The sequence below is a fragment of the Chrysemys picta genome, chromosome 2 (assembly GCF_011386835.1).
Source record: "Chrysemys picta bellii isolate R12L10 chromosome 2, ASM1138683v2, whole genome shotgun sequence".
Classification (NCBI taxonomy): domain Eukaryota; kingdom Metazoa; phylum Chordata; order Testudines; family Emydidae; genus Chrysemys; species Chrysemys picta.
Genome location: NC_088792.1, coordinates 7,173,515 through 7,188,980, shown reverse-complemented (window position 1 = coordinate 7,188,980; position 15,466 = coordinate 7,173,515). Strand labels below are relative to the sequence as shown.

Sequence of the window (15,466 nt, the reverse complement as noted above, 5' to 3'; positions counted from 1 at the left end):
AAAAAAAACCCTACAACCATCCCCACAAGTATGCAGCTTGCTTGCTTTCTCAGTTTCAATTTTTTTTTTTTAGCCTCCAGATGAAAGCCATTCAGTCGGAACAGGAAACCCTTAAAATTTCTTTTATATGTACATAAATATTATATTTCTGCAACAGTGGCTAAGCCGATGCCACCCCAAAGGCAAACCTGGAAGAGGATGAAGTGAAATCCCCAGCTACGAGTCATCAAACATTTCAACTCCCCCCCCCATGAATTAAAAGCCTGTTTTGCCCTGCGTTGGAAAACCAGAAGGGACATTTTGCAGAGGGAGAGAGATTTTTACACAAGCCTGTAATTAGTCAAGGCCAGGGGTGACCCCGGAGTGCTAGGTGTTGCAGTTTGCATTGCAATGGCTTGTTTTTTTAATAAATAAGCCTCTTATTTGCTAGGGAGATGGGGTTATTTTTAGTCAAGAAACCATGACTGTTTGTCCAAGCTATGTGTGTTGGCTACCTGAATTACAGGTCCATTGTCCCTAAGGGCCCCCTCCCCCTGCCTTCTTAGCAGTGAAACAACACAGAGCTGTGGCTTTCCTACCAAGCATGCTCAATTCTTCCCATGCAGGGCACCTCCTAGGAGATGCTGAGAGCCCTCAACTCCCCCTTGAGGTCAATGGGAGGCACAGGCTCCCAATCAAGCCTAAGAACCACAGATTTAAATGTCCTGCCAGCTTTTATTTAACCCTCCTCTTGGTTGTGTTTATTATAGAATATCAGGGTTGGAAGGGACCTCAGGAGGTCATCTAGTCCAACCCCCTGCTCAAAGCAGGACCAATCCCCATAAAAACATGAGAACATAACAACGGCCGTACTGGGTCAAACCAAAGGTCCATCTAGCCCAGTATCCTGTCTACCAACAGTGGCCAATGCCAGGTGCCCCAGAGGGAGTGAACCTAACAGGTAATGATCAAGTGATCTCTCTCCTGACATCCATCTCCACCCTCTGACAAACAGAGGCTAGGGACATTATTCCTTACCTATCCTGGCTAATAGCCATTAATGGACTTAACCTCCATGAATTTAGCTAGTTCTCTTTTAAACCCTATTATAGTCCTAGCCTTCACAACCTCCTCAGGCAAGGAGTTCCACAAGTTGACTGTGCGCTGTGTGAAGAATAACATCCTTTTATTTGTTTTAAACCTGCTGCCTATTAATTTCATTTGGTGACCCCTAGTTCTTGTATTATGGGAATAAGTAAATAACTTTTCCTTATCTACTTTCTCCACATCACTCATAATTTTATAGACCTCTATCATATCCCCCTTTAGTCTCCTCTTTTCCAAGCTGAAAAGTCCTAGCCTCTTTAATCTCTCCTCATATGGGACCCTCTCCAAACTCCTAATTATTTTAGTTGCCCTTCTCTGAATCTTTTCTAGTGCCAGTATATCTTTTTTGAGATAAGGAGACCACATCTGTACGCAGTATTCAAGATGTGGGTATACCATCGATTTATATAAAGGCAATAAGATATTCTCCGTCTTATTCTCTATCCCCTTTTTAATGATCCCTAACATCCTGTTTGCTTTTTTGACCGCCTCTGCACACCGCGTGGACATCTTCAGAGAACTATCCATGGTGACTCCAAGATCTTTTTCCTGATTCATTGTAGCTAAATTAGCCCCCATCAGATTGTATGTCTAGTTGGAAAAAATAATCCCAATGTGCATTACTTTACATTTATCCACATTAAATTTCATTTGCCATTTTGTTGCCCAATCACTTAGTTTTGTGAGATCTTTTTGAAGTTCTTCACAGTCTGCTTTGGTCTTAACTATCTTGAGCAGTTTAGTATTGTGGAAAAATTAACCTGGTCCACCCCACTACTATAGGCCTTAACATCAACATTGACTCACCTTACAGGCCGCAAGCCTGAACCAAACTCAGTGCTCCCGGTCAGTAACAAGTGAAGGCTATGACCGGAGGAGAGAGCGGGGGGCCGAGGAAAAGGAGGATGGAAAGCCCCAGCAAACTGCAATAATAAAGTCTGTGTTCATAACTGGTAAAATATAATAACCGCTTGTGTGAAGCAATAAGCATAAAGCAATCAGCTAAATGACTAATCATGCCTCCCCTTACCCTTTTTCGGGTAACCATGCCCCTCCCCCACTCCAATTGCATAAGCACCCCATTATGTAACTATACCCGTAACTGTACCCTGCCAGGAACATTTGTGTAACGGGCACCCCATATAAGGCAAAGCAAAGACAGAATCGGAAACCACCAAGAAGCCCTCTACTCAATTTGCACCCTGTTCTGGGAAGATTGCAAAAGAGTGCCAGGAAGATCGGAAAGACCCTAACTCCCCTATTCCTAATATGGCTATGATTACTGACACTGTGCGTGACTTGCTTGCAGTTTTCGACTTTAAAAAGGGCTCTGCGAGCCTGGGTTCGGGGGAGCGGTATCTGACTGCTACCCCCAACGCGTTGGTATGCATTCAATAAACGGGCCTCAGGCCTGAGTCTCTGATCAAAGTGATGCGTGGGCGACTTTTTCCACAACAGTATCATCTGCAAACTTTGCCACCTCATTTTTTACCCCTTTCTCCAGATCATTTATGAATAAGTTGAATAGGATCGGTCCTAGGACTGACCCTTGGGGAACACCACTAGTTACCCTTCTCCATTCTGGGAATTTACCATTAATTCTTACCCTTTGTTCCCTGTCTTTTAACCAGTTCTCAATCCATGAAAGGACCTTCTCCAACTAAATCATCCCAGCCAGGGCTTTGTCAAGCCTGACCTTAAAAACCTCTAAGGAAGGAGATTCCACCACCTCCCTAGGGAACCCATTCCAGTGCTTCAGGGCTAAAATAGCAAGTGTGGATGCTTCTGCTCATGGGCTCTGAGACCCACCCCCCTCGCCAGGTCACAGAGCCTGAGCAAGCAGGTCTACACTGCTACTTTTAGTTCCATAACCCACTGACCCTCCTGTTCTCTCACAAACTGATTTGCACCATGTGGGTCACCTGCTTTCGTCACAGCCTTCGGTGCCAGGCTGTGCTCACTTTCGCCTGCGACCTGCAGGGCCTTTTGAGTAGAGGCACGTGGCCCATTGAGCACGGTTCACCCACTGCCTGGCACTGTGCTCCAGACATGGAGGCGACCAACCAGGGCGCATGATGCAAAGGCCGACACGCTCGCACCAGACTGACGGAGACCCCCAGATAGCAATGCACCCCCGAGAGACATGGGCACAGGCACACGCATGCCTCCTGGCTCACAGACACACCCTGTGAAACAGACGGGTATTCCCGCCCACCGACACAGACTGAGAGACACAGACACTATGACAGCTCGATGGAGGGATGCGCTGTGACTAGTTGGGGGTTCTCTCTGGCCCACTTCCCAACTGGGGATGATTTTATGAAATGGTCTCATGAAATCACTGTATCATGTGTCGGGTGTCTGCCAGCCCAGTGTCAATGGTGAGTGATCAGCACGCAGCGATGTCTATTCAAAATGAGCCACCTTGAGACAATGGATTTGCCCTAGTTGGGAGAAGACACTTCCTCCTTTTGTCTGAAGGGAGCAGGGCTTGGAAGTAATGGAAGTTACCAGGAGGAGAACAAAAGAAACAGGTGATCCCAGTGGGAGTCTATAAAGGGAACTGGGAAAAGTGAACCATCTTGCACCAGATTTAGATGAGGGAGGCTGCTGCGGGGGCAGGGTAGGCAATGGGGTGTAGGACCACCCAGCCTGCCTGATAGGACACGGACGAGCTCCCAAGAGAAGGGTGAGCCAGCGAGGGACACCGTGTTTAGGATGTTTTATGTGATCTGCGCTCTCCTGTGCTGTCCGCGATTCACTAGAAAGCATAAAGTTGCCAGACTGAACAACGTGGGTGAGGCTTTTTTCCCAGCGTGCTAGGCTCTGCAGCACGCAGAAAGACGCAGAGACAGGCAGAGACTGGCACGTGTCCAGAGACACAGGTGTGAGCGCGCTCACACGCACGCTCGCCTGGATATACAGTCACACACACTCACCCAAACGGACCCCCCTCCCCTAGCACTCAGCGCAAACACAGAGCCAGCCCAGACGTGTGCCCAAGTACACTCATCCGCACACTCCCCCGCTTCAAACCGACACCTATTCCCAGACACACACAGCTGGCAATGCAGCTGCAGGCCCAGACAAACACCCCTGTACAGATGCACATCCCACCCGGACCCCCCTCCCTAAGGCCCAGGTCATTTTTTTGGGTTGCTCCTCCCTGCCTGTTTCCAATCCGCTGAATGTCCTTCCCGTAATAGAGTGACCACAATTGGACACCGTATTCCAGATGCGGTCTCCCTGGTGCCTAGCGCGGTGCCAGAATAACTCGGGCTGATTTATATTCCATACCCTTAGATAAACACCTCGAGCCCTTGTTTGCATTTTTCCCACTGCCAAGCGGCCGCGCAGATGGTTTTAATGTGTTCTCCACATGTATGCGACGCTCGCACAAAGAACGGTGGGGGGTGGGGTAGGAAATTTAGAAGGCAAGTGAGCACATCCCTCGGTGGATGCACCCTGAGCAGCGGAAACGTGAAGGCTTCAGCGTGCAATTGTCTCTCTGCGGTCATCTTTGTGAGGGCGTCTCCGCAAAGACCCCCTCCCTCCCTGGCTGTTCTGGGTTCAGCGGTGCCCCCCTGCCCCACAGTGCCGAGCCTTCTGGGTTCATCAGGGCGTCCGGTGAGGCCCTTTCGCCAGGGGACTCTCAGCTTTAGTGGGGCGTTTTGGATTCCAAAAGGTTTTGCAGCCGCGGCCTCAGAGGAGTGTAGTTTGCGTGCAGTGTAGTTGTGGCTGTGTCGGTCCCAGGATATTGGAGAGATAAGGTGTGGGAGGTAATAGCTTTCACTGGACCAACTTCTGGTGATGAGAGAGACACACTTCCGAGCTACACAGAGCTCCTCTTCAGGGCTGGGAGAGGTGCTCGGGGCATCACAGCAAAATGCAAAAGCCAGGTCACCGCAGGACAGGGGAGAGGCACCAGGTCATTAACCCATGCCATGCCCTGCTCAGCCGGGGCTGCCTCCTACCTACTGGCAAGTTCCTTGTCAGGCTGCAGCAGGTCCCAGCCTAGCCCTGGCACAGAGGGAGCCCAGCTGGGGGTGGGGAGGGAGATGGAGATGATCCAGTGACCGAGGAGGGGTAGAGGAGAAGAGAGATAGGGGCGGGGCCTTGGGGGAAGAGATGGAGCAGGGGCGGAGCCTTGGGGGGAGAGGCAGAGAAGGGGGAGGAGTCTGGGAGGGAAAGAAGTGAAGGGGTGGGGCCTCAAGGGAAGCGGCGAAGCAGGGGTGGGGCCTTAAGGGGAAGAAGTGGGGCATGGGCGGGTCTCGGGGGGGTCCGGATACTAGAAATTAGAAAGGTGACAACCCTATTGTTGAGCATAAGTAGTTAGTCCATTTTGTAAGGGACCATTCAAGGTAGAATGGCCTATTAACACCTCTGCAGTCATAGGACAAAAAGAGGGGTTAGTGGTTACAGACTGTTGTAATCAATCACAATTCCAGCGTCATCCTTAGAGGCCCCATTGTGCTAGGTGCTGTACATACAAATAGGAAGAGACAGTCCCTGACCCAAAGAGGCAACAGTCTAAGTACCCAAGACGGACAAAGGGTGAGCAGGGTACAGCGACTTGTCCAAGGTCACATAGCAGGGACTGGAATAGAACCCAGGGGTCCTGACTCCTGCTCTATTACCACCCCCGCTGCCTCTCAGCCGGGCATGCAGCACACTTCAGTCAGGCCCTGCTAACCTCTCGCAGTTAGGTTGTGCGTTTACAAATCCCCGAGCACCTTCTCTTTTCAAAATTGTGTGTGTGGGTATTTAGGGGATCTGGGTAGCATGTGATGGGAAGGGGGCTTCCAGGGACAAGGAGCCAGGAAGGGCTGGACGGCAGGACAGCCACAGAAAGAAGCAGTCCAAGGAGAGTAGGAAATATCAATACGTGAAGCTGGAGGAGGTGGCTACTTCACTGTTTAGGAGTTCAGGGCTAGAGCCTGTGGTAGAGAGAGGGCCTGAGCGTCTCAGTGCCTCTGCTGAGCTACCTTGAGGCATTGAGCTGATGTCCCTGGGGTGAAGGGACTGTTGTGAATTCATGGGACCAAGGGATGAAGGTTGCCTGGGCCTAGAGAAGGATCTGTGGCTTGGGAAGGGCAAGGACTGTATATGGATCTCTGCACCCAAGGAGTGAAGGGCTAGTTCGGGTCTGGTTGGTCTCTGCTTACTTCTTAGCCAGAGGGAGACTGCTGAGCAGCAGGGAAACTGAGGCAGGCCAGTGGGCGGGGAGCGGCTCTGCTGAAGGGTTCAGGGAAGGAGGTTTGTGCGTGCATTGGCCAAGGCATGCAAAGGCAGGTAGAGCAGAGAGCATTTCAGGTTGGGACTGAGCAAGGCCCAAGGATGCCGGCGGGTCGGGGTTGAGGTGCCCTGGCACAGCAATGTTTGGTCCGGAACTGGACTAGAGCAGAGCTGGTCAGGCAAGAATTAAGCCCACGGGGGCTAATTGGGGTGTAAAAAATTCATGCAAGGCCTGTCCTCAGCCCCTCCTCTTAGGGACCCCCGTTAATAAGCTCTAAGGTGACTCCGAGGGAAACATTCAGGGCTGAAGCACCTCCCAAACGCAGGCCAGACGAAAAGCTGGAGCCCCACATCTGGAGCCCCACATCTACCTCTCCCTGCTGGGTGTCTCTTTATTGAGTGCCTGCTTTGACTTGTTATTGCGGCAGGGGCAATGGACACGGTGCTGCTGTGGGCTGGAGGAGTTATTTGGGAAGCCAGGAGAGCTGGAGGAGGGTGGCGTTGACACTGGCAGTCCTGGGACAAGCCTTCCGGAGGGGAGAGAGGACTGAAAACAACATAACGCTCGGCTCGTAGGATGGGAGGGAAATGGGGGAGACACAGGAACCTTTCTGTAGGCAAAAGGCGGCATCTTGGAAGCTGCATGACTCCCTCGGGAAAACAGTCTGAGTTGTCGGAGGCCATCGCTGGCTTGTCCCCTTCTGTCGGGTCACTTGTGCGTTGGCGGGGCAGCTCGCGAGCCTGTCCAATGGGCTGTTGTTTCCTTGCACAGCTGGAAGGAGGCCTGCGGATTGGCAAAGCCTCGTTCTGGGAGTAGCGGTTAGGGCTTTGGTTAAGGAACTGGACGGGGAAGGCCCCAGTTCAATTCTTGTCTCCCTATGTGAACTTCAGCCACTCTCTGGTTGTTAGAAACGAGGATGAGACCTACCGTGAGGGCCGGCTTTAGGACGTGCGGGGCCCGATTCGAAAGACCTGCCACCGAAATGCCGCCGAAGACGGCGGCAATTCGGTGGCAGCTCAATCGGTTGCCGCTGTTTCCGGTGGCACTTCAGCGGAGGGTGCGGGCCCCTCTTAGGCACAGGGCCCGATTCCCAGGAATCAGGGGAATCGCCCTAAAGCTGGCCCTGCCTGCTGTGCGGGGCAAATGGTCCCACATCTGCTCATGGTTCACCTTCTCTGAAGCATCAGTCCTGGCCACATATGGACCACTGGTCTGATTCTATGTATTTGGTATCCTCCTTTGGAGGGAAGATGCACTGGGAGTTCTGGCTGGATCAGCTATACAGCTGAATTGGCCACAGAGGTTACTGATGAGTTCCCAAGAGTTTAGGCAGGACAGAGCCTGGGATTTCTTACTCCTGAAACTCAGGTCCCGATCCTTCAAGCTAATTGGTTGTAGCAGCCCCTAGAGGGGAACGTGGTTGCACACATGCAAATGTGTTTGCCATGCGATCCAGTAGAGATCGCTGAGCCACATGTACCCTAGATAAGCGCTGCTAGTGTGCTCACCCGAGCCCTTGCTCAGCTGAAGCAGGGAAAGAGACAGACACCAGGGTCAGGTATGAGAAGGAACAAACGTCCCCAAAGATAGCGCAGCATCCTCACGCAACTGCATCCTCCCACCCCCGGTCTAGCATCCAGAATGGGAAGCCTCTGTAAAGCTGTCAGAACCGCTCAGCCCACACCCTGTGGAAAAGCAGGCGTCGGGGCTTAGTGTTTACCCAGGCTGTTTATAATTTTTATAGTGTGTGTAAAGCTCCAACCCAACAGTTCCTGCACGTCCCCTGGAGTTGTCTCCCTGCCTGACTTCCAGGAGGCTGGGGGAAAGGCTCAGCAAAGATTTTTTTTTCAGCAGAGAAATGTTCTGACACACCATTTTACCGCATGAATCTTTAACCAAATCCCCTACCTCCCTCATTAAAGCAATCCGCAGCGGGTGCAAATTGGCATAGATCTGTTGGAGTTAATGGAGCTGCACTGATTTTCACTAGCTGACATGACCGGGGCCGGCTTTAGGCCGATTCCGCCGATTCCCCGGAATCGGGCCCCACGCCTAAGAGGGCCCCACTCCCCCAGCTGGAGTGCAACAAGCCCCATGGCCCCACTCCCCCGGCCACAGCGCCGGCAAGCCCCGCAGTGCCGCTTCCTGGTCAGAGCGCCAGCTGGAGCCCAGCAATCCAAAGTGCCGCTGAAGACTCGGAGCACCGCCCAGTGAGTACAAGGCTCACGGATCAGGCTCTGCACTTGTTAAAGCCAGCCCTGGACATAACCCACATTCAGTGTATCTATATATTATATACACATGTGTATATGTGTGTATACCTATGTGTCTGGGTCTATGTACTTGCCCTTATATATTATATGTATGTATGTATGTATGTATGTAACACCAACAGACCCTGGTTGTCGGCAAGCAGGATTGAACCAGGGACTTCTGAAGCTTAGTGCATAAGTCACTACTGCATGAGCCATTTGGCTGTTAGCTAGGGGTGTAGTTGACTCATTCATCTCTAAGGGTACATCTACACTACCCGCCAGATCGGCGGGTAGCGATCTATCTATCGGGGATCAATTTATCGTGTGTAGCGTAGACGCGATAAATTGATCCCCGATCGCTCTCCCGTCGACTGCTGAACTCCAGCTTGGCGAGAGGCGGAAGCGGAGTCGATGGGGGAGCCGCGTCCGTCGATCCCGCACCATGAAGACACGAGGTAAGTCGAACTAAGATATGTCGACTTCAGCTACACTATTCTCGTAGCTGAAGTTGCGTATCTTAGATCGATTCCCCCCCCCCCCCAGTGTAGACCAGCCCTAAGTGGTCTCGGTGCCACTACATGGGACAGAGCACCACACCCAGGAGGTGTGTGGGTTATATGTATAACATATATACCCTGCGTATTTATTCCTGTTTTCTCTGGAGGTTATACAGTTTGTTGTGAGTTACATTTTAATTGCATCCTGTTTATTCTGGGAAAAGCTCCTTTTAGGCCCTCTGACACTGACATAACATGCATGCAGGTATATGTACTCAAATATATTCTTATCCCCGCTCCACACTGCTGCTCAGAGTGATTGACGCAGCTTGTTGAAGTCCTAAACCTACATTCTCTTTGTTGAAAAGAGAAATCCTCATAAGCTTTTACCTGGTCAGTTACAATAAAGCGGATCCCCTCTGGTTATCTGTATTCAGTATTCTACAGTGGATCAGAAAAATGAGATGTCTTAGGAAAACTTTGCAGTGCCCGAAAGCAGGTTGAAACTTTGTAATGAAAAATTCTCTGGCTGAGAAATGGTCTTTTAAAAAACTTGCCGTGAAAAATTGTCGGCTTTTGATTTTTTTATGTTTTTCAATGTTTGTTATTTATCATTTTTCAATTCATTCTCTCTCTTTTCTGTCTTTTTTTAAAATCATTTTTTTAAATGACTGGTAAAAGAGGAAGGAAGAAGCGGGAGGGAAAACAAAACAAAATTTAAATGATAAACAAAACCAAAAAAATGCTGGGAGGCAGGGAAAGTGGTAGAAAAAAACAAAACCAAACAAAAAATGGTCCCTTTTGAACCCTGCAAAATGAAAACAACTTTTGAAACATTTTGTGAATGTTTTTCGTCCATTTTTTTAACCAGCTCTTGTGTGAATTGCTTTACAAAACAACAACAACGATAATAATTAATAATACCTAGCTCTTATATAGCACGTTTCATCTGCACAACAAAGCCACAATAAAACAAAAGTTTTAGTGAGGGTCAGAAACTGCTCCTACACGTCACCTGAGACAGACGCAGGTATTGAACTAACAAAAGTCTAATGGGGACAGGTAAGGCAAAGGTTCCGATAATAACATCATGCAGTTACTCAGGTCAGGCATGTTTGATGTTTCTCTATTAAAAATATTTCCTGAGTGTCTTCAGGCACTTCCTGTTGTCAATAAGTGTAGAGGAATAATTTAATTCAACTTTTCACTAATTTTGACAGATGCTTCTAAAGACGATGAAAATACTTTGCACTATTTAGTACTGTTTGTTCAAAAGTCTCAAATCCCTTCAGAAACACGGCTTCATAAACTCCAAACCTCAGTGCGGGACCAAAGTATTATTGTACCCATGTCGCAGATGGACAAACTGAGGCATAGAGCTAGGGTGTGATCCAACTTCCATGAAAGTCAGTGGGAATCTTTTAATTGATTTCAATGGCAGCTGGTTTGGGCCCAGATCCACACAGGTATTTAGACCCCTAATGGCCACTGAAACCAATGGGCATTCGGAGCCTAAATACCTTTTGTTGCATCTGGGCCTTAGTCTCTCAGTTACTTAATTAAAAATTGCAGCACGTCAGAGGCAACAGAACCCAGGAGTCCTGACTCCCAGTTCGATAAGCTGATTACTGTGCGTTAGCCTCATCAGTTTCCAGCATTTCTGTTGAACACACTAGCTGGGAAATAATTGCACACCTCGCTCGTTTGGAAGCATCGATTTTCCTTCCATGCACAAAGTGAGGAGCTACTGCTGAAGCCAAATGTTAGAAGAGAAAGTGCAGTACAACGAGGCTTGGTAGAATTTGATTTATATTTTTTTATCATTTCAGTGAATAATTTCTATGTTTATTGTAAAGCATTTTTAAACTCTCTTTCATTTCAATTTTCACAGTCGGGGTTTTCAGCTGGTTTTTCCTCTTTTTATCAATTTCAATTTTCACACTTTCGGGACATTAAAGGGGGGCAGACACAATCATTATTTAATGACTGCAGACGCTGAGAGTCAAAAACGTGGAATCTTTCTAACCGGTACAGCACAAATTGTCAATATCACGTCAAAATATGCAAAGTAAATATCCTTCAACCAAACGTCCATGAGCAGCATTTTTCTTACTTTGCCTATCTGTAAATTTCGATTATTGGTGATGGAAAAATTTTTTTAGTTGGTTTGTGTGTGTGTGCAGTGAAATCAACATTGACTGATAAAAAGCGAATTCTGCCAGCCAAGGTACAACTAATGGAAATTGGGAATATATACCCATTCTCTCTTTAACTCGGCCCAATGGGATATAGATCTCTGCTTTCTGCATGTCATGCCAGTGCTGGAGACACCTACTCACTCTATACTGGGACTTCAGTTTCCTATTGCTGCCAATCTGCCGTCTTTCATCAGCACTAAATTAAAGATAAATCAATTGTTAAATTGTGTGTCATTGTATGCCCTAAATTACCAGCATATTGAATTATGCTCTGTCATCCCTAAACCAGAAAGGGGAGAAAATTATCTAAGATACTGTTTTTAAGGAATCCTGAGTTGTTCTTTAATCATACGAAAGTGTATGCATTACAAAGAATAAATTACTTGAATGACTGAAAGACTGTTGATGGCCTAGCTTTGATGTTAATGGACGAACATCGTCTCTGTGATCTCGGAACATTTGTTGTGTCTTTCATAATGGAACGCTCTCGCAGATGAGAAGAACGTGCTGGATTCCATTCTGTTTCCATTGCTGTAGAGTGCCTTTAGACCAGACACTGCATACAATGCTGAGAATCTAGCTAGGAGTATCAGTCTGCAGTGCAGTAATTGCTAAAGCGGGGGAAGCTGCCTCCTGCAACGCGGAAATTAAAAGAGTGGGGCCCGTCTGTGTGAGTCTGTCTGCATTTGTTTTACCCTTTCAAATGGGTTCTTGGGGCAAGATCCTGAAAGGTTCTGAGCAGTCTGGCCCAGCTGGTCCTACCCAGCAAAGTATTTAAGCAAGTGCTTAACTCTAAGCGTGAAGACAATCCCACGGAAGTTAATGGGACTACTCAGGTACTTCAAATTAAGCACATATTTAAGCACTTTGTTGGACTGGCGCAGAGAGCTCAGCACTTTGCAGGATTGAATCCTCACATACCATATATTGCTGCAAGCCAGTTTTGGATTGACTAGGAGATTCTGAAGGGTTTTCAGCCCTACTTTCAAGGGAATGCTGAAAACTAGAGCTATGTCTACACTCCATCTTGAGGCGTCACAAGTGATGTCACTAAGCCCTGGTCTACACTGGGGGGGTGAGATCGACCTAAGATATGCAACTTCAGCTATGGGAATAGCGTAGCTGAAGTCGACATATTTAGATTGACTTACCGTCTTCATGGCGCTGAGTCGACTGCTGCCACTCCCCCGTCGACTCCACTTGCGCCTCTCACGGCGGTGAAGTACCGGAATCAACAGGAGAGTGCTTGGGGATCGATTTATCGCGTCTAGACTAGACGCGATAAATCAACCCCTGATAGATCGATTGTTACCCGCCAATCCTGCGGGTAGTGTAGACCTGCCCTTAGAGGTGAGAATAAGTCACTCCCCTGAGTGATGTAAATTATACTGACCTAAGCGCTGGTGTGGACAGCGCGAGGTCAGGGGACACCTTCTCCCGCCGATGTAGTTACCGCCGCTCGCGGGGGCTGGAGTAATTAAGCTGACGAGAGAGCTCTCTCCCGTCAGCTTAGGACATCTGCACTAGCATCACTACAGCAGTGCAGACGCATCGGTGCACGTTCTGTAGTATAGGTTGGGCAGTTCTGAGCATGGACAGCAGTTGGCTTCGTCAGGTGTTGCTTGTCCCAGCAGGTGATTAGAAACAAAAGAACATAGAAAGTGCTACACCAGCGCTGACCAATTGTCCATCTAGTCATGTGTCCTGTCTCTGGCAGTGATCAGTTCCAGCTGCTTCGGAGGAAGGTGTAAGAACCCAGCAGTAAGCAGTTCTGCGATCATCTGCCTCCAAGCAAAGTGTTTTCCTGACCCCCATTAGCCTATAGTTTGGCTTCTGCCCTGAAGCATGAGGATGTGTGGTCCAGATCCTCAAAGGTATCGAGGCCATGAAATCCCTTTGAAGGTCTGGGCCCAGAGCCCTTCCAGAACTGTGGAGGGAGTTGTGTTGTGTTGTTCTTTTCCAACCCTTGCTACTGAAGCGCTGGATAGTCTCACCATTACAGTGGGTCAGATTGTTTCAAGTTTTGATAAATTTCAAAACAAAAAAAAAATAGGATGAACATTGAGATGAATATTCAGAATTGAGTTTTCAAAATAAATTCCAAAAAGAAAGGGGGTGGAGGGAAGAAATTTTTTGAGGGGTTATCCCTCCCCCCTATTTTTAACTACCCCTACTCCATCCGTATAGATGTCCTCTGAACCCTTTATGATGGCTGCAGGATGAAAGACTTCAACTGTAGATTAGGAGTGTGAGGGATATGAAATTTAGTTTCTTCCAAAAACTGGACCCGATCTTTCCTCATTGATATCAAACTCCTGCTGACTTAACTGGGAATGGGGCTGGTTGAAAGGAACGGTAATATCCAGCCACCTGTTTCTAGAAAACCTGGGTAAACTGATACCAGCAGACAGATGTAAGCAACTCCCCAAAGCATTTTTAGTATAAATACGATTTCTCTGGATTGATATGAATGCTAGAACAAGGCACCTGTCTATATGCTCTAGTTGCCCTGAATGTTACAACCAAATTAATGCTCACACGTATTTACGGGGCAGCGTTATAACTCAGTATAACTTCCCACCAGCGGCTGGTGTAATGGAGCTATTTGGAGTTACTGTGTCTAAACACAGCACCTGAGAAGTTCAGGTCCCCCTTTCTCACTGCTAAATTCCCCACCCTTTACAATCTCTTTCCCCTGCCCCATTTTCAAATGCCTGGGTGACAAGGCGAGCTGCTCACCGTGCCCTAAAGGACTATTTCAAACCAAACATGGGAAGTGGCTTCCAAAGTCATGGGAATCCCCACAGAGAACACCTGGACAGCAGCCCTTTTATCTGGACCATGTCCCTTTGAAAAGAATCAAAAGCGGGATGGGTTGTATCTACTCCACCGCCGCTGGCAGGTGTCAGGAGCTGCGCACTAGAAGCCAATTGCTGAGCATAACAACAGCAGCTTTATCGAACCTATTAACTTCTTGACCAGTGGTTTTCAGCCTGTTTATCATTGTGGGCCGCAGGTTGAGAACCACAGCGCCCCCCTCCTAAACCTCCCCAGAGTCCCCTATGCCCAGTGCCCTGGACACTGGGCCAGGCAGCTGGGACCCGGAACCACCGTGTGGGACTGGGCAGATGGACCGCGGAACCTGCAGCAGGGCCAGACCCTGGACCCCGAACCCCGCTGTGCGGGGCTGGGCAACAGGACTCCTCCCCTCCCCCGCGGGGCCGCCAGCAGCTGAACCTGACCCCAGGAGCGGAGCCCTACCTAAAACATGGGGGTGCTGCAGCAGCCCGGGAAAACTCCAGTTCCCAGCTCCCCCCCACTCCCTCACTGCCCAGAGCCCCCCCGACAAACCTACCCACAGACCCACTCTCCCAGCCCCTGCGTCGTTCACCAGCCCCCTGCTGGCAGGAGCGCTCATGCAGGCTGAAAGATGCTGTCTCCCCCTCAGCCACCCCTGCCCCCTGTCAGACCAGAGCTGCAAATTTTGAATTTTTTTAGCACACAGCTGGGCCCCAGTTGAGTGCTGATTGGGCTACAGGTTGAGAACTGCTGTTCTTGACCATGCTGCTTATTCTTATCTGTCAGTAGAGGGCGCTCTCTTTATTAACTACCTGCATACTGCGTGTTCCCCTAATGCCAGGTTGGGCCAAACGCACTGATTTGTGCCCTGAACTTAATTCTAGCTGGGAGAAGGGCCTCTCTGGGCAGTGTATATCCAGCTGGCACACGACAGTTCTGAGGGTGCCAGGGGACTATGTCGGTGCCAGCTGCTGAATGCTGCAGGCGCAGTGACGTCTCTTGTTTTCGCTTTTCTCCCGCAGATGGTTTCTGTCTGCCCGAGTGGGACGGCATTGGCTGCTGGCCCGAAGGCGTGCCGGGCAAAGTGGTGGCCATGCCATGTCCTGAGTACATCTATGACTTCAACCACAAAGGTAATAAAGCTCCTTCCCAAATGCCATGGGAACCTTCTAGCCTGCAGCGGGAAGGAATGAAGCTGAGGACTAGAGAGCCGGGCGTTGGCCTAGGGAGCCTTTCCCTTCTTGAACGGTGTCCCGGGTTTACCCCCCGGCCCTTAAACAGTATCCTGGGAGTCACCCTTTAGTGCCCCAGCCCCGCAGGGGGTCCCATTTTGCCCTAAGGGTAGGCCAGATGGCCTCAACGCCTCCTAGACAGGATCCAGCAATCCTGGTGTCT

The 15,466-nt window shown here is 49.3% G+C and overlaps 1 protein-coding gene across 3 annotated transcripts in view; it reads left to right on the top strand.

Moving 5' to 3' along the window:
• PTH1R (parathyroid hormone 1 receptor) overlaps nt 1–15,466 on the top strand; it is a 170,710-nt gene that overhangs the window by 101,515 nt on the left and 53,729 nt on the right. For all 3 annotated transcript variants that reach the window (XM_005286268.4, XM_042860463.2, XM_042860451.2), the window contains one exon: nt 15,094–15,204. In XM_005286268.4, coding sequence (XP_005286325.2) covers nt 15,094–15,204 — 111 coding nt within the window. The remainder of the gene's footprint in view (nt 1–15,093; nt 15,205–15,466) is intronic.